Below are 24,675 nucleotides of genomic sequence, written 5' to 3'. Positions count from 1 at the left end.
AAAAAATGCTCAACATCTCTAATCATCAGGGAAATGCAAATCAAAACCACAATGAGATATCGCTTAACTCCAGTGAGAATGGCCTTTATCAAAAAGTCCCAAAACAATAAATGTTGGCATGGATGCAGAGAGATAGGAACATTCATACATTACTGGATTCCAGTCTTAAATAAGCCTCTTATTGTGTGAATTCACTGAGAGGGGAGTAATTGTGAGAATTTGAAAATAATTATATTCAAAAATATTTACTGACAATCCACTCTGTCCACCCAGGTAGACTGGATTATGCTGCAGTAACAAGCCGCCCTAAATACTTGGTAGTGTAAAGCCACCAAGCTTTCCTCAGACACGCTCCGTGTCCATCAAAAGCTGGCATGTGGCCTTCCTCACTCAGTGATACAGACTGACAAAGCTCCCACTACTAGAAATTTGCTGTGTCCAGTGGTGGTCAGCAAATAAGAGAACTCTGGTGGGTCTCACAACCGTGGCTTAGGAATGACATCCCATTTATTGGTTAGCATTGGTCTCTTGGCCCTACCCACCAAAAGGCAACACTGAAGGTCTCTCTTACTACGAGCCCATAGTGGGGGAGCACTAGAACAATGTGGTAAACAGTGCCACTTATTACTTTATTTATTATGATCCAGACTTCGCAATGGGTATGGAAGGCCTTGTAGTACCCGGCCACAGGAGCCATCATTTACGTGTTGTTTTCCTAGTGTTATTGCCTAGCGCTGAACTAAGAAATTCTGTGGGAAGCCTAGCGGTGAAGATACTGAGAGCTGCTTCCCTTGTACACCTCCCTGGCATGCATTTGAAAACCCCAGTTCTGTTTCTGTCAGCTGCAATTTTCTATAATAGTGGATGGTACATTCTGCCCTCCCTGGGGGCACTCTGAAGTGAATGAAGAGATAGCCTTCAGGGAGATCTTTATTCCTAAGGATTTTTCTTGCCTTTGTGCATGTCCTAAAACCTGACCCTGGTGTTGGAAGCATCTCTTGGGTCACCTCGGCAGCAATAACTATGGTGTGGCTGATAGAGGATCAGAAAGCTGGGGCTGGATTAATTTGGGGAACCAGGTGGGCTCGTAAACAGTCATTATTGATGAAGAATGACTTATTGGCTATTTAAAGACAGCTGTTTTCTGTACTCTTCAGTTTTATTCCTTAATGCACTTGAGGATTCTTGGGGAATGGCTTCTGATTTACTACTTGTCTTTGTTTTTAATATCAAGGAAGAACATAGATTGAAGTGATTGCCTTGGTAGCAACTTTAGTGGTGATGGGTGTGGAGGTATTCAAAGTGATAGGCATGCTGGTTTTCCAGCTACACTTTGCTTCTCTTAGACAGGCTTGTAAAAGGCACCAAAGAATGTGGAGAGATAACAGCTCCCAAATTGTGACAGGAAATCAACTCTGTATAAATTTTTTTAATACATTCTGTTTGCTAAAATTTACGTTTATTTTCACAATACATCTTGATGACAGTGTCCGCCAAACCAACCAGTCCTAAACTCATGCCACTACTTTCAATTACACTAATGAGAGGAACGAAGAGTGACATTTATTGAGGTCCAAAAATATGCACAGCCACATGCCAGGTGCTTCACACGTATGTGCTCTCCCGTAATCCTCACACCAGGCTTCAGAGGTAGCAATTGGCCTCTCCTCCCCTCCACACATCTCTTTAAAGGAGAAAAATCAGAAGTTAAATAACCAGACCAGGGTCATCCAGCTTTAAAAGCCAAAGCTATTATTGGAACCATGCTGTGCTAAAACCCACATTTATCCTGTTGAACCAATTAACTTCTCCAATAATCATAGAGTGTTTTATATATGGTAAAATGATTGGATGGTCACTTCTCCCGATCTCATTTATCTCTTCCATTTACATAGTGTTTTATTATTGATAAAGTACTATCATATTCACCATATTAATCATATTATTTTATCCTTCCAATGGCCCTGTGATGTATGTAAAGTTGGCATCCTGTCTCCATAGCGTATTATTAAGAAATGAGTTCAGAAAAGTAACTTGCCCAAGGTGGGTCAGGGCTGCTCCAAAGCCAATGCATTTTCTCCCTTACTTCTTCTCTCCCATAGACACGTGAGCCAGCAGAGTTGACTTTCATGGCAGCTAAGCATGATAGATTGGAGCCTGGGCAACTACACGGGTATTTGCCACAAGGCTTCCATGACTTATAATGAACTGAAAGAAAGCATTTAGCCACAGATTATAATGCCACTGTGGTCCCATGACAAATGGCAAGAAGGCTGCAATAATGAAATCTTATTACTACAAGTACAAAGACCACATCTGAGGTCTAGCACAGCCACATTTACCACTGTGGGAAATGAAACATCTGGGTAAGGGGCTCCACTGACTTTGGTGCATGCTAACAGGATTAAGAAGATCTCTCTGAAGCAGTGATTACAATGGCAAATGTGTGGTGCCTAAGATAAGGACCAAATATTTATTCTGGCAGAGATTAAATCTTTTCTTTTCCTGAATCTAATATGGATCTTGCAGAAAATCTGCCCAAGACTGTATCTTGCTGATCAGCCAACTCACTGAGCCAGAACTGTACTTTGCCACTGTTGTTGCTGAAAAGCTGCAGAATGCTGGTTTAAAGGTCTCCTCTCTCCCTCCTAAAACTGTTCTCCATCCATGATTAATTAGTGACTCAGAGGTGAACTGAATCACCAGCAGTCCTTTCTCTGCATTCAGGATTTATGTACTGGTTTCTCATTGTAGAACAGTGGTGCAATAAACAGCCCACATCTGCGGGGCGGGCAGAGGAGTAATGGAGTCTGCAGTCGTGGTTTCTCAACTCCTCCAGTCCTTTCATTCTGCTAAGCAGGTTATGACTCAGGTTATTATAGCCTTGCTTATTTAGGCATGAGGGTGATTGGGTACTCACACACACACACACACACACACACACACACACACACCCTTAGCAAAGAATACCAGTTCTCTAAGAGAAAGCAGAAAAGTCATGTTGCTGTTTCTGAATTCCTTGAAAATCAAGGAGGAAGAATAAAATGGATAATAATATTAATTATGGGCATAAAAGGTACAAAAAGAACCCATAATCAGGTTTATTTATCCATGCATCATAATTTAATGCTAGGTACTTTGCTTAGTGTGGGGATGCAGAGATAAAACAAAACAAAACTGAGAACATTGTGGTCTCAATAAATACAGATTTAAGAAATCGTGAGTGTGTTTAGTTACCATTTGGGGAGGCACCTGGGTCACCTTTCCCAGAGAACAGAACATGGTAATTGCAGACGTCATTTCACGTTGCATACTATGCTGTCAGGGCATAAAGGAAATAATGATGTCCCCTCTGCATCTCAGCATCCTTGAATGCTGACAACATCTTTAGTCTATCAATCTATATTCCTCCCTTCTAAGATCAAGACTCCTGGGTACTTGTCCATCCTTTTATTGCATACAAGATGACTTCACATACTAAATGACAAATGGCAAGTTGAAGAGAGCTTCTCTTTTAGAAAAATAAGTGAAATATACCAAGCTCTATGGAAACCAGTGCGCATCCCACCAGAAGCCTTCATTTGTTGACTTTAAGCATAGTAGGTGTTTAATGAATATTGCATTTATGTATTTAGTGAATAAATGAAACAAATTATTAAACCTGTTATTCAGTGAAATCTTTTTTGTATCTTAATTTACATGGATTCTGAAATTCTTTTCACATATCCTTCTTCTCCTCGTTCTCTCTTCCTTCTTCTACTTCTTGAATAAGGACATAGAAGATGACAAAGGCTAGTGAATAAATATTGTGACTCGGTCCTGCACAATGTTAGAATTCCAACTAAATTTTATTTTATCCTTGTGTTCTCAACCTCTTGCCCACCCGCTGATACCCTGCAATGCTGTGATGGCTTTCCAATAGGTGGTGAGAGGCTGATTATATTTGATCAGTAAGGTTACTTTCATTTTACATCTCATTGTGAATACTAATCTCAACTCATAGTAGTAGCCAATTGTTAGAGGAGAAGAGTAAGAGTTTTAATAGCATAACTATTTATGCTTTGGTGTTTTTGTGCATCATCTAAGAGGTGGATGATGTCATCCCCAGCACCATCACCATCTCCATAGTTACCATCTTCATTGCCATAGTGTTACTCTTCTCAAATTCATTGCAATTTCCATTCTTATAAGTCTTCCGTGGCCACAGAGGTTCTCTTCTGCTGTGCGCATAAGCTACGGCATTGAATGTTACATCTCTCTTTGTGTTAACACAAGGACTAGGGCTATAAGTATGGGAAAAGTGGCAGCTGTCTACTTCTGAAAACCTCAGCTTAGTCTCACCAGGATATGTTTGAGGATATGTTTTCCATATGGTTTAGACCTGCAGAAAGAATGATCAGCAGTTAGTCTATAATGTCAGCCCCTCTGGCATTGGCTACTAACCATTCTGTCCCTCTCTCCTTTGCCTTGGTTGCCACAAAACATGCAGACAAGCTCATATTTGCTCTTGAATTGAAAATCAGAATTGAGAAGTGATTTAGGTTTCAGCATCTTATTGGTCTCTCTTAGAAAACAGGCCTAATTCATCTCACATAAATGAACTTTGCATTGTCATTGTATAGTTGTTAGGTAGTTCCAGGCTTGATATCTGTGGAGGGCAATTGAATGATGTAACCTATGCACTGCAGCCTGTGAGAGCAATTTGGGTAGCTTTATGCCATTGGTTTTTATGTTCAGGATGAAAGCCTATGGAGACATACAGAATACTATTATTAACTTCATGCTGCCAGCTCCCTCTGGGCACCTACAGGTTTATTGCTAGTTGGAGGATCAACTTTAAAGGGAGAAAACTGTGTGGTTGGTGATAACTATGCCTTTTGTATTTATTTATTACAGGAACAGGGGAAAATTGGAGTTGTCTTCAATATTGGCACAGTTGACATCTCCATCAAAGAGGAGAGAACCCCCGTAAATGATGGCAAATACCACGTGGTGCGCTTCACCAGGAACGGAGGCAATGCCACACTGCAGGTGGACAACTGGCCAGTGAATGAACATTATCCTACAGGTACATGTTGTACTCTTAATAGTCATACCCTCTTTTACTTTCCCATTCTCACCTCTAAATGGTGATTTTTCTCATGCCTGTCACCAAATCATAAAACACTGAGTGAAGCACACATCCATGTTTTTGAAGATCAGTTATTTCTTGAGGACTTGATCCAGCATAGGGAACTTCTGGAGACTTACTAACTATGCACTGAACACTTTTTGTCAGCCTTTTACTGATACTGCCTGACTGGCTCATACCAAAGGCAATTACTGTAGGTTTTCCTGGGGGCTGCATGTGGTGGCAGCGGAGGGAAGGAAACCATCTCTATCACGAGTTATTGTCAATAATTATGGGATCATCAATTTGAGATCTGGACTTTGTGATGTCATTTAGTCAGGTGTGGTTGAAGGTACAGATGGCCAGAGGTGCCAGAAAGACTGGAAGGGAGTTTATTAAACTCGAATTGATGAACATAAAGTCAGGGTAACGGTGAGAGAAAAACATAAGGGTGTAATGTTATTCATTTGATTGACTTTGCCAATTATTTTTTTCTCTCAACCTGCCTTGATATTCAGAGGTTGGTCCTCATAGTCATTTTAATAGCGAGTATGCTGGCATCAGAGGGAAAGGGGTTAATCATCTGTTTAAATTTTACAGTCAAGAAGCATTCAGCAACACATTCCCAGGGCCAGATGGCTGAAGGAAGGACAATGGGACAAAAGATTGCCTTCTTTAAAAGGGACCATTCAAATGATTCCTTAGCTTTCCCTCTAGTCTCTCACTTCTCCCAGGAAAAGAGACATGAAGCTTGATTATGGAAGTGCCAGGAAGAAAAGGGAAAACACTTTAGCAAAGGGCTTTTTCTCCACAATAACATTGTCACCTGATGGATGCAAGAGAATAGCTCAGAATATTGCATTGTCACCACTGTGGACATGACGCTATGTCTAACTCTATCCTACATGCCAGATTCCCCACTATTTTCTCACCATTCTCCTCTCACTTCCTTTACAATGAGGAGGGTACAGTGGCAAAGAAGCCTGAAGCACATTTCCAGAAGTCTAAAAGCCATTTAGCTACTAATTACAAAGCAAGAGAAATTTGCAAAGTAAATTTGCCTATTTGTGGCCCAAAACTTTTGAATAGCTTGAAGGCTTTGATTGTACCTTCATGCCTAACTCAGCATTGATTTTCTTTAAAAGTCAATTATATTTCACTTCTTAAAAATAAAATAATGAAAACGCTCATTGGAAAATTATGCTTTGCTTAATGCTGCTATAATACTACGTTATAGACATAAATTTCAATAAAATGTATTTAATTTAAAGAAAAAGTCAATCAGAAGTATCTGTGCTGCTGGACTGTTCCCTAATAGCCAGAGTCCTCCTATATCTGGTTTAGGAATTATGAGAACAGCCACAAACAGCATGCAAGACCCCCGAGGTATAGAAGCAAAAAGCCCCGCCTATCGTCTACCATCTTGGTTTTGATAAACTAGCCATTGCTGGGGGTCTCAGAATTTCTTAGATTAAAGCACAAAAATGACCTTAGGAGGTTATCTTTGAGCATTTGAAGAAAGTCAGAGGTGTTAGCAGTTGCTATGAGTTCTTATCGTCATCCAAAGTCACTACAGGCTAACAGACCTAATTTTTAAATGCTCCTTGCTTAAAGCCTGAGGGATGGGGGAGGGGTGGAGAGGAATCAAAATAGCCCAAGATCTTAAAAGCTGTTCATTGGCTCCTGGGAAAAATCAATCTCTCTCTCCATGCATATCATCATTGGCCCTGCTGGTGCTGCTGTGGGGTTTGTTGTGTTTCTATTAGGAATTTCAAGGATTTCTAAATTGATGTTAACCATTTGCCTTGAGCCAATAGAGTTTGCTGCCAGCAATAAAAAGGCTCTTTAATGGTCATTTCAAAGACACAGATATGTAAGAAAACCAGGGACACTTGCTGTGTGCCTGTTTCTTTGTGTCTTTAGTTCTAAATTATGGGTTGCTTCCTACATGTTTTCAAAACAGAATAAGCCTTTTCTTTAATGGCATCGCTTCCTCCTGAAAACTATTATTATCATGGGTAACTATTATTTAGTAATAATATGTGCTATTATTACAGGATAGGGTACAGTATAGCAGTTATAAGTATGAACCTTGGAGCCAGCTGGCTGCAGTTGGAATCTTGGCTTCATCACTTGTGAGTCTAAGGCAGTTGAATTAAGATTGCAGTGCTCTAAGCACAGAAACATTTGGTGCCCTCCCCACGTGTAATTCATAATACAACAATACTGAATTATAAAGTAAGTGTAAGAATTTCCAACAGTTTTGATTTTTCTCCTCTGATGATTTTTTGTAAAGCTTTAAAAATATATCAGATTCTTTCTTCCCAAATTCTCATGTTTCAGCTTTCTCTGTTTATTCTCTAAGTGAGTGTTTATTCTTCCTATTTGGTGATCCGGTTCCAAACTTTACACCAAGTTATTGAACCTCCCTGAGCCTCTGTTTCCTAGTCTGGAAAATGGGGTCATGATAATACTTACTTCCCAGGTTAATGTGAAAATTAGGTGAGTTGAACACATGTAAAATGCTCAACATAATAACTGGGAGAATTAAGTCAGTATTCAGTAAGTGTTAGCTGTGAGGATCAGCAAACATTTCGGTGGCGTTTTTAACTAATGGCATATTTCCTAACACAAATTACTTCATTTTCACTATGAAATACCCTGAAAATTGGTTAGGTTAGTTATTTTTCTTCTCCATTTCAAATTAAAGACCTATGGAGATGCTATGCCTTTCCTAAGGTCACATAGTAAATGAGGAAAGAACAGGACAAAATTCTTCTGTTCCCAGTTGGGCACAATTTCCACTATTGCTCCCACAGCAAATTGAGGGATATTTTGAAAAATGCATAGCTAGAAATGAGCGGCTTTCTTCTTGTGTCATCTTAGGTTGATTTATTTCTTTAAAGGAGTATCATATTTCAAAGGTCAGTTGCAATGATCACACAGAAGTGGTTATTGTGAGATGTGGAATCAAAAATCTTCGTTTAAGAAAGAAAAGTTTTATTAGCACCAATGAGTCAAAGCTGACCTCCTTTAACAATGGCAATGTGCTCTCAAGAGGTAGTTGAATGAATACTGAGTATTTAAAGAAGCTATTACCTTACCGCGTTGCCTAGATTAAGACGTGGTACTGATATACTAGATTGAGTCCAAGATTTGAATTTTATGTTCTACTCTGGCAAGACTTCCTAGAAGTGGCTCACCTTTTGAACTTCAGGTACCTAATCTTCTCTCCTGCCTGCTTTCCTGTGCTATTGAAAGGACCAATTTAAAATATCATTAGCACAGTCTGGCAACATTTAATTTATTTTAAATCATAAGATCAAAATGCCCCCTGCATTTGGGCATCAAAGAACAAAGCCACCAACCTGGTAAGGCAATCTTGACACAATTTCTGCAAAAATGATATCTCCTGTTTTTTTTTCAAACCAGTCTGTTTTATTGATAACTAAGTTTAAAACGCATCAAGAGGAATTCATTCTTGCTACTTGACTACTGCTAATGTTTAAACAGTAAAGACATATAGAGTAGCTCCTACAGAATATTCACTTTAGTTATCTCATTCTAAGGGCTTTCTCTCAGGGAATTGTTCCTGCTCCCCAGGTCTGAATGAATCAACTGTGCACCAGGATGAATGGGTCAACTCCAGAATCTTCTCATGGGCATTTATAGGATTTTATGGGGCTCTACTGAAACATCCCACCGTGAAATATTTAGAACCCAGCTGGGCACAGGGCATGTAGCATTGGCTCTTTCTGAATCAGGACGGATACAAAATGAAAATAGTTCTATAGCAATCGGAATCTTGTATCACTTAATTCTGGGAGGTAGAACTCAAAAGCAACTTCTTTCTTTGAAACTGAAAATAGAAAAGCTAAGGAACAGGAGAGGGAAATAAAAGAAGAATCAGCCCAGAGCTATCATCCAGGCACTGACAAATGTGCCTTATAAAGCCTCTGATTGCTGTCTCTACACAATGCAGCGGTGAGGACAAGGGAGGGGAGGTGAAAGGTGACATGAACATGAGGAATTAATTTTAGCCACAGCGCAAGGCCCCCTGGAAGGCTGAGCTGACTGGGATTGTTCAAGATCCTCTCTCTGCTGTGAGTGGGTGGCCGGTGGTGTCATCAGTGCTATTAGACCCCTGAGCATGGTGCAGTAAGGGCTTCTCAGGTCACAGCCAGGCTTCTGGGAAAATACAGACTGATAAGCAGCTTCAGCATATAGGACTTCCATCTTGCCACCCCAGGGGTGCTGAGGAAAGCAGGGTCTCAAGTGGTCTTTTTCTTGATATTGCATCCCAACTCAGTTGCATACCAACTCAGTTGAAGTGCTCTTGACTTTTCTTCTCCAGGCAATAAAACATTCACTGATGACCTATGTTTAAATCCTATTTGACCATCCAACTCAGAACCTGAAAAGGATGTAACAGTAGCTCCCTTTCAAGGACACTAGATTAGAAAACTCTCTTATGTTTGAGTGCATCAAATTCCATAGAACCTGTCTTTATGGGGGTTGAGAAAGAAAACATTGCTACAGTGCTTACTGTTGCTCAAATACCTTCATATACATTATTACATTTGAGCTTTACTCCATCCTGTCAGGGACCGGGTTTGGTATTATTACACCCACCATACCTTTTATTTTATTGTATTGTATTTCAGAATATTATGGGGATACAAACATTTTGGTTACATAAATTGCTTTTGTACAGTTTGAGTCAAAGTTACGTGCGCCCATCACCCAGATAGTGTGTCTTGTACCTGCCAGGCATGAATTTACCCATTCCCTCCTCCCCAATCCCACCTAGATTTCCAATGAGTTTTATTTCCATATGTCCACATAAGTGGTGTTCGATTTGTTCCAGTTTAATGGTGAGTACATGTGGTGTTTGGTTTTCCATTCTTGTGATACTTCACTTAGAAGAATGGTCCCCAGTTCCATCCATTTTAAGGTTATAATATTAAGGCTCCACAACACCAAATAACTTGCCCAGTATCATATAGCTAAAGAGGCAGAGCCAGACTCCTATCATGATCCTCAGACTGCACTACCTCAAACTTTCTGCCCACTTTCCTATTTCTCAGAATCATGATTTTATTGATAATGATACTATATTTTTTTCCACAAAAAGTATTTTCAAATAGAAGTCCCAGGCTGGTTTAGATTAGTTAGTAAGGTTTTTTAACCTATTGATATTTGGGGCTGGATAATTCTCTGCTCTGTGCGTGTTGTGGGGAGGCTGTCTTGTGCATTCTGGGATATTTAGCAGCACCTGGGACTTTCACCCACTAGATTCCAGTGGCATGTTTCCACAAATGTCAAATGCCTCCTGGAGGGCAGGGGGCAATAGCACCCCCCAGTTGAGAACCACTGACCTAGGGAAAGTCTCTAACATGTTTTGTTTCAAATACTTGATCCTTTCATAATTTAGATAGTATACATGGGAATAAGAGCGATTTTTTTGGCCACATCTCATCCTAGATTATCAAGACTTTGAAGGATTAAAAACAAGTCTATGTACCTGACATGATGCTGAAATTTCTCAGGCCTTGAGTTTTTATTAATTGCTAGCCAGGAGGTTTTCTTTTCTTTCCATCTTTGCCTGCAAACATTTGAGGCCTTGCCACATTTGAAGCATGCATTCATACAAGCCCCATCTACCTGCTCATTCATCCGTTCAGGACTAGTGCCTCTTTCAGTTCAACAGGGGAGAAAAAAACATAGATAGTGAAGTCCTGCAAAGGGAATGAGAAGTATAAATACAATCAAGAGGGAAAGACGTATTTGAACATGGTTTCAGGACTGCAGAGATGTCATGCAACTAGAGGGAAGCTCACGTAATGAATGTGTTTGAACATTGCTAGGTACATTTTCAAACGATCTTATAAATAAGTTACTCAAATATTCAGTTGAAAAATGTATCAATTAACCAAACTAGTGCATCCTAAAAACTTGCACTGCTAAGTAGTCATTCTTTCCAATTTGTCAAGAACGAATTAGGATTCACAAGTTTGTGAGTTTCTATTTCCAAGGGAATTTTCACATTCTACAGTTGGCCTTTGGTAACAGATCTTTTTTAATAGTTATTTATATATAAATTTTTATGTGAAGCTCTGGCCTTCAACCTGGCTACAAGTGGGAATTCCCTGGGAATGTGAATACGCTTTCAAGTAAGTACTCAGGACCCAACTCAGGTCATCTAATTTAACTGATCTGGTGTGTGGTCCACGGGTCAGCAACATCAGCATCTCCTAGGAGCTTGTTAAAAATGCAGACTCTCAGGCACCACCCTAGAACTACTAAATCAGGATCTATGTTTTAACAAGATCCCCAGGTGATATGTTTGCATTAAAAAATTTGAGAAACACTGGTCCAGGCATTGGTACTTTTAAAAAGCTCCCAAGATGATTCTATAGGCAGCTAAGTTTGAGAATCACTGATATGTAGAAGCTAAAAACATCCTTTTCTGATTCAGTTCAATATGGTAGCCACTAACCATATGTAGCTATAGAGCAATGTTGCTGGTATGACTGAGATCCTGAAATTTTTGTTTCATTGTGCAACTATTTTGTCCCAGGCACTGAAGGCTTTAAACACACTTCCCGTTCAATCCTCATGCCAACACTATAAGAGTGTAGTAGGTTGGTGGTAAGTATCGGCCAGAGCAAGACTAGAACATGCCATCTTTTTTTTCCTTTTAACTATTTTTTATCATGTAAATCTTCATTTGCATCATTAATAAAATGATGGGCATTTGCCTCCGTGTGCCTTCTAAACTCATCTAATGAGTTTTGCTGTTACACAATCACAAGGACAACTCCACTCTGTCCATGGGGTTGTTGGAGAGGCAATAGAGGGTGAGGATTAAGCATAAGAGTTCTGGAGTCAGACTGAATATAAGCAAGGGCCCTTGGCTCTGCTATTTACCAGTTTGCCCACAACCTTGAGCAAGTTGCTATTGCTGAGAAGTTTCCCTGTGCTTTAATCTCCATGATTATGTGTATGTATTTTCTCCCATTAAAAACAAATGAATACTCAACAAATGAATACAGATTGATATTTAATATAAAACTCTTTAAAAAAAAGACTGGCTAGAGATACATTTCCTAAATAGATCTCAAGCTGTATTTGTACACCCCGATGACATGGCTATGATGCAAACCCATCGACAAGCTTGATCCTGAGAAACCTGCTACCTTACCTATAAAGTGAGAATTTTGATCATTGTTTTATTTCAGAAGATAGTTCTTTGGATATACCGAAACACTACATGAATGATAATTATAGTTGCAAGTGTTTTATCAGGATTATCTGCCACCTGGATACATCATGGGCTCATTTTCTTCTCTTGAGAAGACTTTCTATACTTAGGTTTACTTAGAAAAGTGAGTAGGGAATAGGGGACCCAAAGTGACCTTCCATCTTGCTTTCTCATCCTTTATGCAGAATTCCACAGTAGTAAAAATGGTGCCAAAGTGGGGAATGTGAACTGAGTGAACACTTTGTCCCAGAGGTATAGAAAGTGGCAGATGGTGCCATCCACCTTCCCTCAGCCAAACTCACCCAGATGGTGATGGCTGCCATTTGTTGAGCATTTGCTACATACTCGCCACTTCATATGCAACCTCCTCCTCAGCCTTGAAACATCCCTTGAGGTCAGTGTTGGTCTTATTCCCATTTTATAGAATAGTCCAAGGGAGTGTAGGTTTAGTTTCATTTTGGAAATGCATCAGCATATCCAACCCAGGGCCACTTGACTTGAGAACCCTAATTTTTAATCACATTCTACTCTTTCCTTAGATTCTTTTGAATGCCCTGGAATAATTGTATATCCTAGAAATTCTGCCCTTAACTCAAGTCTTGACAATTTAGAATATTTCTCTCAACTTAAGTTCTAGAATTCTTCTCTCAAGGTAAATCTCCAATTTCTGCCAAGTCTAGAAGTTGGCATTTCTCTGGGCACCTATAGACATTTGCCTTTATCCATATCGTCGCTCATGCCTTTTGTGGCGTTGGCAGCCTCTTTGCATTCATGGTCCCATTTTACCTCCTAGTGCCACATCTGAGTACACAGGAAGGGCTTTTAAATGATAGTCTGTTTTACTGTTTAATGGTCTTCCTTGAAGGATGGATGGGAGAGTGGCAAGAAGGTGCTTAGTATTTTTTTTCTTTAATTTTTGTTTTATCAAGCAAACCTCCTTTCTCCTCTGTGAATTCCCAGCTGCAAGATAAATAGCCTTGTATCTTACAAGTTAAATACAATTACTGCTATCAAACCCAGAGCTTTTTTCTCTCTCCCATAAATGTCTCTTAGAAGCTGATAAGCATTTTAAGGCAAACTGTAGGATTGGGCTAATGCCAAAATTAAATATAACCACCCAGAAGACAAAAAAAGAACAGATAGATTGTGTGTGTGTGTGTGTGTGTGTGTGTGTGTGTGTGTGTGTGTGTGTGTATTAATATTAACATTTAACCAATGGAAAAGAAGAACATTTTGGGCAGAGGGAGAGAGAACACATGGACACATGGAGACTTGCCTCTAAGATATTAAGTTAACACATGACTCAAGGTTATTTATAAAGGAATTAAAATAAATATACACAAAGGAGCTTGTTATAATTATGAAGATATATGTCAGATAATAGCAAATATTCTAACTAAAGGCATTATTTATCCAGAATTCATTTGTGAATAGGACAGTGCTTTGGTCTATAGGGTCGTTAAGCAAAAGAATAATTTTGTTATAACCTTCTGTAGGATTTTATAGGATGCATGTTTTAGTCTGGATCCTAGTTTATATTTTTCTCATTTTTAGTAGACTATCTTGGGACTTAAAGGGGAAGGTGAACCTTTATAAATTGAAAGGCACATGGTATTTATTTAGCCATAAGTTAAATACTGTAAATATTAGTCTAGAGACTCAGTGAAATGAGTTATGAGAAATTTGAGGGTCACTTCTAGGCACTATTTAACTAGATATATAAGGAAAAGGATTTCTTAATTTCTATCTATAATACATATATTCACATTAAATCACATCCTTGAAATAATACCTTCAAGATTAGAAATATAGTACAGTCACACTTTATATGAATTTTAAAATATACTCATTTGAAATTGTGTGGTATGAAAATATTAATAACACCTCACTCTATGTGAGGCATCTGTAATAACACAATTTTTTCTAAATTAAAACAATCATCAAATAGTGCATAATTCCAAAGCTGGTTAGTGAATTACAAGTTTTATTTTCCCTGTTGTCACATGGAAGCTCCAGTTTAAGTAGTTTATATAAATTCTGGCTTGTGGAATTTGCCTTTAATTATGAAAATACAAAATTATTATCCCAGCCATAAAATACAGTTGCCATGTACTATATTCCCTCTGCCTCAGAGTTGGATGAACACCAAATGCCCCAACACACATACCAGAACCTAGTTTTATTCATAGGAAAAGTTTCCAAGTTTCACTCTCCTTATTTAAGTTTTGCACAAGGTTGCAGCGTACCTCCAGTTATTTAAAGTCTAAAAGGAACATTGAGCTTCTTTGAGAAAGGTGGTACATAAATATCCAATAATAATAATATATATTCACATACAGTATGTCATTTATAATTCTATAAAGCAGAGAGGGTAATGAAAGCTGCTCTATACTGTAAATCGCTCAATCGATTGTAATCATATTGCAGCTCATCTCAAAGAGATAAAGACTTTCTACTCCTCTAAAATCCCTGTCAATATCCCAGCAGGCTGAAAAGAAGGGAAAGGAGGTCAGAAGGGGAAGAAGGGAAAGAGTCAAGGACAAAGAGGCACTTTTAATTTTCAGTTCATGGAGTTAATGTGGATTTGATTGCATTCCCAGTGATATTTAGTTTGTTCCATAAGATGCATTTCTTTTTCACATGATACTTTTACAACCTTTCAGTAAGTCCCTGGTGCTCTGTGTTGGCCTCAATGGTGGGGTTTGCCAAATGCCAACAGTAGATACATACTACTGTATGAGGAGACTTAGGGACTAGGTGTGTAAACAGAAAATGACAATTTAACAGAAGTCAAACGCTGAAGTATAATCAAACAATGGAAATGTGTTGGTAATAGGCTAGCAAAATATTTATATTGCACTTTCAAATAACAGAAACACTGCAAAATTCTTTTTGTCTTTTATCTAACTATTGTTACGTTGAATGTAAAAGAACATTGCTATTTCATTAACCTCATCAATGGCGTGGCTTTGAGTGGAGCCATCTCTATGCATTCATTCGTTCACCATTCAACAAATATTTATTCACATCTACTTTGCATGGGAAGCCATTATAGTTGGTGGGTATATGGTGAGAAATAAAACATAGCCCCTTTCCTTAAGGATCCTCTAGTGTAGTGGAAGAGAACTATAAATATACAAATGAAGTAATTTTAATACCTAAACTTTATTGAGCAATTATTAAATGCCAGGCAGTGTACTGAGTTCTTGTACGGTCTTCACAATAGCCCTAAGGGGTAGATACGATTTTTATCATCATTTCACAAATGTGGATAGGAGGCTTATAAGATTATTAACTCTCCCAGGATCAAGCTGGTACGTGAAGAATGAACGGAAGCCTATGTGTCTTGGAAGGCAAACGCAGTGCTCCTGTGCACTACACTATCGTGTTCTGCAATTCCTCATAGTGAAATAAGGTGTCATTATTGGGCTGAGATCGGGGTTCAACCACAGGCACACATAAATAAATGCCTGTTGGAGCCTAGAGATAAGACAGGGGTGAGCATGGGCTCAAATTTGGGCTGTGACCTTGGATCCTTGGATTCTCTGAATCAACGCTAATAAGCTATGTCCCCCTACCTAGACACACACAAGTGTAAAAGGTGACAACCTACACCTTTCACATTGAGGGAAGTCACGAGCAGGGTGTTTTCTTCTTTTTCCTTTTTAAAAAAATTTTATAGAGGTATGATTTATATGCAAAAAAACCCTGCACGTACTTAGTGTATACAATTTGATGCATGTGGACATATGTATACACCTATGACACCATCAACACAATCCATATAGTAAACATCATATTCATCATGTATTATTTTACTTAGTGTCATCTTGCCAATGGTTCCAGATGGCAGTATTAATCTCCCTCCTTTAGAAATAAATAAACCAAGGGTCCAAGCGGTTGCGGTCATTTGCTGCAGCCACTTGTCCAGCAAGTGTCAGCTCTGGGATTCCACAGAGATTTGTTTGTTCTCATGCACCAGTCCCTTTGTTACCCACTTTTCCAACTGTCTTCCAGGAGCACTCCAGTTTGCATGTATATAGAGCTCAGATTCATTTGGTTGACAGATATAATATAAATTCACATGCAAATTTACTCTTGTTTTCTATATCCCAGTGCATGCAGAACAGTCTGTAATCCCATTATTAAACATTTACTAGAAATATGCTTCTGCCCAATGCACAATTGCCAGCCTCAATGTTTAATTAAACTAAATTTGTTTTCATTTTAATCACATTATAGAAATGTGGTTTTCTCAGAGTTTAATGGCGAGCTCATTCCAAATGCCTCCAAGTGTCTGAAACCTGTATATTCCAGAGAAAGGGAGGAGAATGTTACAACCTATCCTTGCATATAGCATTTTAGGGGAATGATACTGGTTAGTAAATAGGTACTACTGGGATACAGTATTTTTTATTGAATCCTCATGACACTCTGGAAAGGGATTCTATCATTATTACCATTTTAGAGGTGAGAAAACTGAGTCTCAGAGAGGTTAAGTAACATACTCCAATGGTGCACAGCTAGTTGGGTGGCAGGCCCAACCTGGATTCAAATGTAGGCAGGGAAGCACCTATGCCTTTATTTAGATAAGGGGTCAACAAACGTTTTTTCTCAAATGGCAAATTGTAAATATTATAGGCTTTAAAAACCTATATTAATATAAATAAATTTATATATTTAATGTTATACTTAGATATTTATTAATATAACTATTATAGGTTTACATGGTCTTTATTGCAATTATTCAACTCTGCTGTTGTAATACAAAAAAACCATAGACAATATATAAATGAACAAGCACATGGTATATTCTAATAAAAGTTGCTTTACACAAACAAGCTGTGATGAGCCAGATCTGTCTCTTAATTGTAGTAGTTGGGTGACCCTTGATATAGATCGTGGGTATTTTGAAGCCTACAGTCTTTACTGATCCATTAGCTTTGTTTTGCAGATTGTCTTATCTCTGTTTAGAATAAAGAGAGCAAGATAATCTGTAAGTGGATGAGTTAAATCCCCAGAGACATAGAGAATAGTACTACTGTGTAGAGTGACATAGATTGGTGGGGTTAATTCAGGATAAAGAAACAGAGGGTAGGTAAGAAGGACAGACACTCCATTTACCTGTACTTAAAAACAACAAATAAACAACAAAACAACCAAATACCACTTTCCTAACTCTGCATCAAAGCCACAGATTCAATTCTATCTTCATGAGTGTTTCAACTCACCTTGCTTAGAGCAAGATTGGAAGATGACAAACAGGAAGTATTGTTTATTTTGTTCTTTACTACTTCTACTTAGTAACTGTAAGCTGTGATGATCCAAATATAGTTTCTCCCCCTCTCCCAAGGAATGTTACACACTTTTCTTTTAAATCCATGGATTTTTATTAGCCACAGTCTTAGCTGCCCTAGACTATTCCCCATAGCCCTTCTGCACAGCCAGCAGACGCCTAGCATTTATCTTTTCTCCTACCTGCTCACTGACAGTCCATCTTCTACATCCCAGAGAGCATTCCCTGCATCTTCTCAGCATTGCTCGTCCCTATTCAGCAGCTTTGCTTATCCCTATTCTGCAGCTTGCTTGTCCCTATCCAGCAGCTTTGCTTATCCCTATCAAGCTTCCTGCTTGAGCTACTGTTTGATTTCTAGCCCTCGATCTGCTGTTAGAGGGGGGACTATCCTTAGATGCGGCTCATCCTACTTCCCATTGTTGAGTTGTAGAGATTTTAGAATCTGGTTCTCTATTTATTAAAAAAGCAAGAACCAGGTTATGAGTTTTTACAGATGTGTATATGCATACAAGCATGTGGTTGTTTAAAATAAAATTTTAAAAAACGTTTTGACCTACGTCTTCCTGTTGCTTCCCCACCGTTTTACTCTCTGTATCTGTGTTTGCATTTTTTTAAGATCCCACATGTAAGTGAGATTGCGCAGTATTTTTCTTTCCGTACAAAGTGGTAGTTACGAAGAATGACTCAGTCTAGAGCTCTAATGTACAACATGAAGACTATATTTAATAACACCGTATTATGTACTGGTAATTTGCCAAGAAAGTAGATTTTTAAGGTACTCTTACCATACATACACACACAAAAAGAAAGGTCACTGTATGAGATGATGGGTATGTTACTTTGCTCGACTGTAGGAATCACTATTTATATCAAGATTAAGTCTATCAAAACATCACGTATACCTTAAATATACACAATAAAAAATTTAAAAAAATTAAAGAACAAATAGGCATGCCAAGTTTTATTTATAAAATAAGGATCCTTTCACATTTTGCTGATCTTGATACTGACTACAATGAAGTTATCAAAGTTCTCACTACCAAAATAGAAAGCATATACCTCCGGAGTTGGTTCCCTATAGCTCAAGCAAAATGGTCACAGTTTTTTAATCTTTTTTTTAAAAGAGTTAAGTATGGTAGGTGCTTAATAAGTGTTAAACTATACAACTTACTGAGATGATTGGAGACGTCTGACTTCACTGGCTGCATGTATACAACAATAATATACATTAAGGTATAGAGCGTTCTTTATAAGCACTGACTATAGATAATTTCATTCTATAATAATAGGAAAATATCAAACATTTACTATTAATAACATTTAATATTTACTGGGAATTTTTTGTTTCTTTGTTGAAATAATTAAATTTGATTTTATTAAAATATTTTTTGCATTGGTGAGATAATTATTGGTCTTGAGGGGTAGATTTCTCAGTATAATGAAACAAATGATAAATGAGAGGAAGAAGAAGATTTACATATCCATGAAAGCTAGAAAAATAAATGTAAACCTAACATAAATATAAATGTAAAATAAAAATAAATCTAAAATCTTCTCAGACAGCCAAGGTTTAGAAACACTTATTACTTCATTTTTATGCCTATATAAAACTGTTTGTGAGGTGTTGACTGTTTCAAATAAAATAGAAATTTATATAAGCAAAGTTCAAACTAAAGTAGAACTAAAATGCTTTTAGACTTTCAGAATGAATAGCTGTTGTTTTTACTGAATTTTCTATGAGGTAAGGGTGGTACTGGTCTCTAGAATAGGTAAAAATAAAAGCAATCTGTGGAAAAGAATATATTGTTCTCAGGGAGCAATTGATCTCTCCTGGAGGAGATAAACCAAGTGAAATCTAATAGTCTTGCTTCATTTTGTGACTTTCTCCCACTACGACTTTGGAGAATTTGGGGCTCCAAGTAGGTCCATAAAGGGAATTTTTGAATACTCTTAATAGATCTGTTCTTGACATAAGTCAACTGAACCGAGCAAGGTGCTTTGCCAACATGTTAACCAAGAGTCCTGACTGTCCCTGATTCCAGACCTCCATGGACAATTCTCAAGTCTTACTTCCATTCGCAGTAGTTGCATATGATTCCCCTAAACCAATTGTCCAAACCAACCTTCCTAGTGGTCAGGTTGAAATGAGATAGTGATTATAGATGTCTCTGATAAACACATAGGCCAAAATATTGCTGAAGTTTTCAGGCAGTAAATCTAGCTCATTCTGTGGCTGCATACGTGAATAACTGTATCTTTTTGTCAGGTTATAGTTGCTTTAATATTATTTCTTGTCAAATGGAACAATCAGCATAACTGTACTTTGTTCCTCTCTCTTCCAGCTTTGGTTTGTGCTACTCTCCACCCCCATGCTTCCAACCCCCCACCCCACCCACCCGACTGGCCTCTGCAGCTACTTAGAACAGGCAAACTGTTGACTACAGGGACCGAGAGTCTGAGCAATAATTGTGTGCTTTCAAACCTCGCTGCCATTTGGAAGTATATCACCAGCTGAAATCCCAATTGACACATCCAAGCTCTAGGGACAGAAGCAACCCCAGTATATGCTTTCCTTTGTTTACAGAAACCACTCAAGTTCCTCTCTAAAAGTATTTATTAAACATCCATCTCTATAAGTCCCCGTACTAGAGACTGGATAATAGGGCTTGAACCGTTAATCAGACCAAGTTTAAATCCAACAGGTTAAATAAGGAGGAAATCAACATATTTCTTTACTGCTCACTGTGTCTAGATTCTCATTTCTGAGTCACACTCAAAAGTAAATCTTTGGACAACATCTTTGGGTTTCAGTTAAATGAGAAATTTCAGTCCTTGTTCAGAAGTCTAAGCACTTGTGAGGATTCCAATGTGATTTAAATAAGCCACCATTCCTCATAATCAGAAATAAAAAAACATAAAACCAAGAAAACTGCATGTTCTACTCTCACCTGTCTCTTCTCTTGTCCTAATTACACCTTATACTAACTAATGTTGTAAGTGCTTTTTGACAAGACAGCAATGGTACATCAATAGACACTGCATGAACTTGAATAGGCAAATCGAGTCACTCAAAGGCCTTCTTTTAATCTCTTGGATCATTATTGCAAAGATAAAAGCAGGTTTCTAAAAGAGAGAAATTCAAAGGACCTAGTAATTAGAACGGTGAAAATACCAGGTCACCTAGTCCATTTCCCTAGTTGGTTCAGAAATTTCTACACAATATGGACTAGTTTAATTTTATGAGTCTAATTTGAAGTGTTACAGATGATAGACATTGTCTTTCTTCCATGAAGATAATTGATCTGATTTCTTCTCTTTGGCCTTTTTAAAAAAATATTTGTTTAAATCCTTAAATATTAGGGATGTCAGTTGAAATTACTCTGAATCATTTCCTTAAATCATGGATATTTATTTCTTACAGATATCTAGGAACTGTTTCTTGTTACAAGGTACAAGGTTCTACGGAGTACAAATAAAAAGGATGTTTTCATTTAAGTTATTTGTAAAATCTCTCTATATATACTGTATATACACAGAAACATCACACACTCACACATACACACACATCAGTGGGTAAATATAAAGAGCATTGTATTTGCCCTAGCACATGGCAAATGTTCAATAAATATCTTTAAATTTAAAATAGCTTATAATATTTAGGCATATTCCTCAGATAGCCAGGATTTGATACATATTTAATGTCATATTAAATGATGAAAAAAAGGAAGAGGTGTTGCTATTTTATTTATATGTCTCAAGTATGTGGATTATCAATGGTTATAAGAACCTTAGTGGTTATCTAAACCTTCAAAGCTGATAATTTAATATTTTGTTGGATTGCAGAATACCTACCTCTTTTGAGGTGACAATAGTCAATTTCTTGAATATTCTTGAGCACTTAAGATATGTCAGTGTTTCGTGTCATTGTGTGTTGAGGAAGAGATTGTAGAGGTAGAATAGTGTAACAAGATTTTTTATTTAAAACCTGCTTCTAAGGTGAATATAATTTCATAGGGAAAAAAAACATGACTGTAAGAACTGACATTCAATGCAAAATAGTGGAGTTTGGGTGCCAGATAAATATTTAAAATGTATGTATTGTTTTACATAATCATTGACCACTTTCTTAGAAGTGATTTTAAAAGCCCTAATTTTTTTTAAAAAAAATGCTATTCTGGCCATCACAAATGTGATGAAGTAATATTTGAGACTTAAACCATGACTTATTTTTAATGACTGATGAAAAGTGTCACTTCACTTGAGTTGTAAATCAACATTTAGCAATGTTAGCTGTCCTTACTCTTTGTTTAACCCCTTAATTCATAGATCTTCATGATTTGGGGTGCTTTTCTTTGGGGTCTAGCTGCCAATCAGAAACTAAAGCAATACCAATCTAATACCAGTTATAAAGTCTTAGGGAAATGATGCTAAACTTTTTTCCTAAGTTTATAAAGGCTGCTTTTGGCTAATCCATGAACTTTAAGAAGAGTTGAAGAGGCAATGCCTACTTTTTAAAAGCCCAGGTTGCAAAGTAGAAATGTTTTCTTGTCTAGTTTTGATCTTTAATCAGTGTTTTGCTTTGTTTTTATGGTTCTTTGTTCTTAGGAAATGTGGTGGGGAGTACCTTTCTATTCTAAGTATAGGTGAGGCTATTCATGACCAGTGATTATTCATACCCCGTAGGAACATCAATGTTTTGTTTGGTTTGGTTTTGGAAGGTTAGGTTTAAGGATGGCAGTGAAGGCCATGTTTGCTCAGAAAAGAAAGGTTAACCTTAACACTGACCCCTAATCCCTAAAGACTCCTCATGAAATCATTTATGGAGTAAGAAATCCATTGATAGGGGTGGGGGCCACAGTACCAGAAAGTCTTACTAGTAAATACAGAATTCAGCCTGCTCTTTTTACTAATCTCTGTCCACCCCTTATTCAAATAGTGATGGAAGGAGGTCAGATAAGTAGCACCTTGTTCCCTTGTTAGTTCTACTCATCATGGCCTTTGGAGACACCCCACATTTCTCTCCCTCCCTTTCCCCTAGTCTAAGTCTAGAAATGGAGATCGGAGAACTATCCATCCTTCTCCAGTTTCCCTGCCCTGCCCCAACTCCGTCAGCCTTCCCCTCTCCCTCTCTGCTTAGGAGCTGCCTTATCGCAGCCCTTGAATTTGTTCTCTCCTTAGAAAGAAGAACAGGGCTAAGAACAGGTTAACAGGGGCCCAGGTCTCTCTGTTTTCATCCCAGGACTCCTAAGGCTTTTGCTACACAAGTTCTTTCCAGAGACAGCAACTGAGCTGCTTCCCCCTGCTGTTAACCCTTGATGGAAGCCCTCCTAGGAGAAGGTGCTTCCTTTACCCACTCTCAGCTTCCCTGCTCTTCCTAGATTTCCTGACTTCTTACCTACATCATTTAGTGTTTGCTGTATAGCAAATCACTCTAAAACTTTGCTCTTTATTGGCTCATGTTTCCGTGGCTCACGTGGAATTTTTTCTGTTCTGGGTTGTCTTGGATAGAACGAGGTGATCTGATGGACTCATTCACTCCTCTGGGGCTTAGGATGAGATGGCTGAATTGGCTGAGTGGGTTCAAGTTTCTGGGTTTCTTTTCTCATGGAAGAGGAGCCTAGACTGGTCTTCTTCAATGGCAATCTTAGGCTTTGGCAGCACGAAGGGGCAAGCACCAGTACGCAAGCGCTGTTCAAGCCTCCACTTGCATCACATGTGCTAGTGGATAATAGGCCAGAGCAAATCCCCCAGTCAACCAGAATCAAGGGGTGGAAAAACAGACTCAACCTCTGATGGGAGGAGTGACACAGTCCCCTTGCAAAGGGACATAGATATTGGAAGGGAATTGTAGCTGTTTTTCAATTTAACACACTGGAAGAGAAGAAAGGTTCTGGCTTTAACAATTATATCTCCCTCTTAAACTTTCATGTTCTCAACCTTAAATTGCGGTCCCAAGCCGAAGTTAGAAATCAGTGACTTTACTAAGGAATTGTCCTTTCTTGTCTTTAAAACATGGCATTTTAAAATTAATCTTGACTCTTCCTGCCATGTCACATGCCTTCTTTTTTCTTTTTTTCTCAGTATCTCTGATCATTTTGCCTTAAATTAATTGCTTTTTGAAAAATTAAATGCCCCTTTAAAAAATTGTAATCCTCATTTATATTCTCTCTGAATGCTTTCAAATACTTTATTTGCCTTTGTTGTGGATATTTGTGATCTATCAGTGTTATTTATAAAATGTGTCGTATTTGAGCTGGGCGCGGTGGTACATACCTGTAGCCTCTAGCTACTTGGAAGGCTGAGGCAGGAGGATTGCTTGAGGCCAGGAGTTCAAGGTTACAGCTGTGATCTATGATCAGGGGACTGCTCTCCAGCCTGGATGACAAAGTGAGACTTTGTCTCAAAAAAAAAAAAAAAGTGTTATGTTTGTATAGGATATGTTCTCTCTTTCTTTTCTTCTTTCTTCTGATTGTTTTAAACAAAGACAGTCATGTTATAAAAACAGCCCCCATGTTGATCCATACTTTTCTCTAGACATTTTTCTGAACTCGATACATTGTTGTTTATCACTATCCTTTGTTTGTAGCCAGATTTGAGGCCATGTTTCAGTTCTCACAAACAAATCAATTTGAATTAATTTGCCAAGTAGAGTTAACGAGGCATTGTATGAATTCAAGATATACTACAACTACTGCATTCCCTGAGGTTATTTCTTCTCTGGGAAAATTTTGATTCGTGTACCATATTGCAATGGTGTATATCCGACCTTTGAATCTTACAGTAAATGATGTGTGGCTGCCAACTGGTTTATTTTTTGAAAAGCCTTGGAAATGCCATGCAACCAAAAAAATAAAATAGGAGTATAGAAAATTCTTTAATTAATACTTCTGTGGGGAGAGGGTTGTCTTAAAGATCCACACTCTCTGAGGATCACCTATGCTAGGGGTTCTATTTCCATTGATGTTCTAAGCAGAAGTTTGAGAAACATTAAAATAGGAAAAATAT

At 38.1% G+C, this 24,675-nt stretch overlaps 1 protein-coding gene across 9 annotated transcripts in view; it reads left to right on the top strand.

The window, feature by feature from the left end:
* Positions 1-24,675, top strand: part of NRXN3 (neurexin 3) — a 1,488,306-nt gene that overhangs the window by 1,293,759 nt on the left and 169,872 nt on the right. For all 9 annotated transcript variants that reach the window (XM_045562567.1, XM_045562522.1, XM_045562514.1 and 6 more), the window contains one exon: positions 4,897-5,068. In XM_045562567.1, the coding sequence (XP_045418523.1) occupies positions 4,897-5,068 (172 nt within the window). The remainder of the gene's footprint in view (positions 1-4,896; positions 5,069-24,675) is intronic.

This window comes from Lemur catta, chromosome 1, assembly GCF_020740605.2.
Source record: "Lemur catta isolate mLemCat1 chromosome 1, mLemCat1.pri, whole genome shotgun sequence".
NCBI lineage: Eukaryota > Metazoa > Chordata > Mammalia > Primates > Lemuridae > Lemur > Lemur catta.
This window is presented reverse-complemented; position numbering and strand designations above follow the sequence as displayed.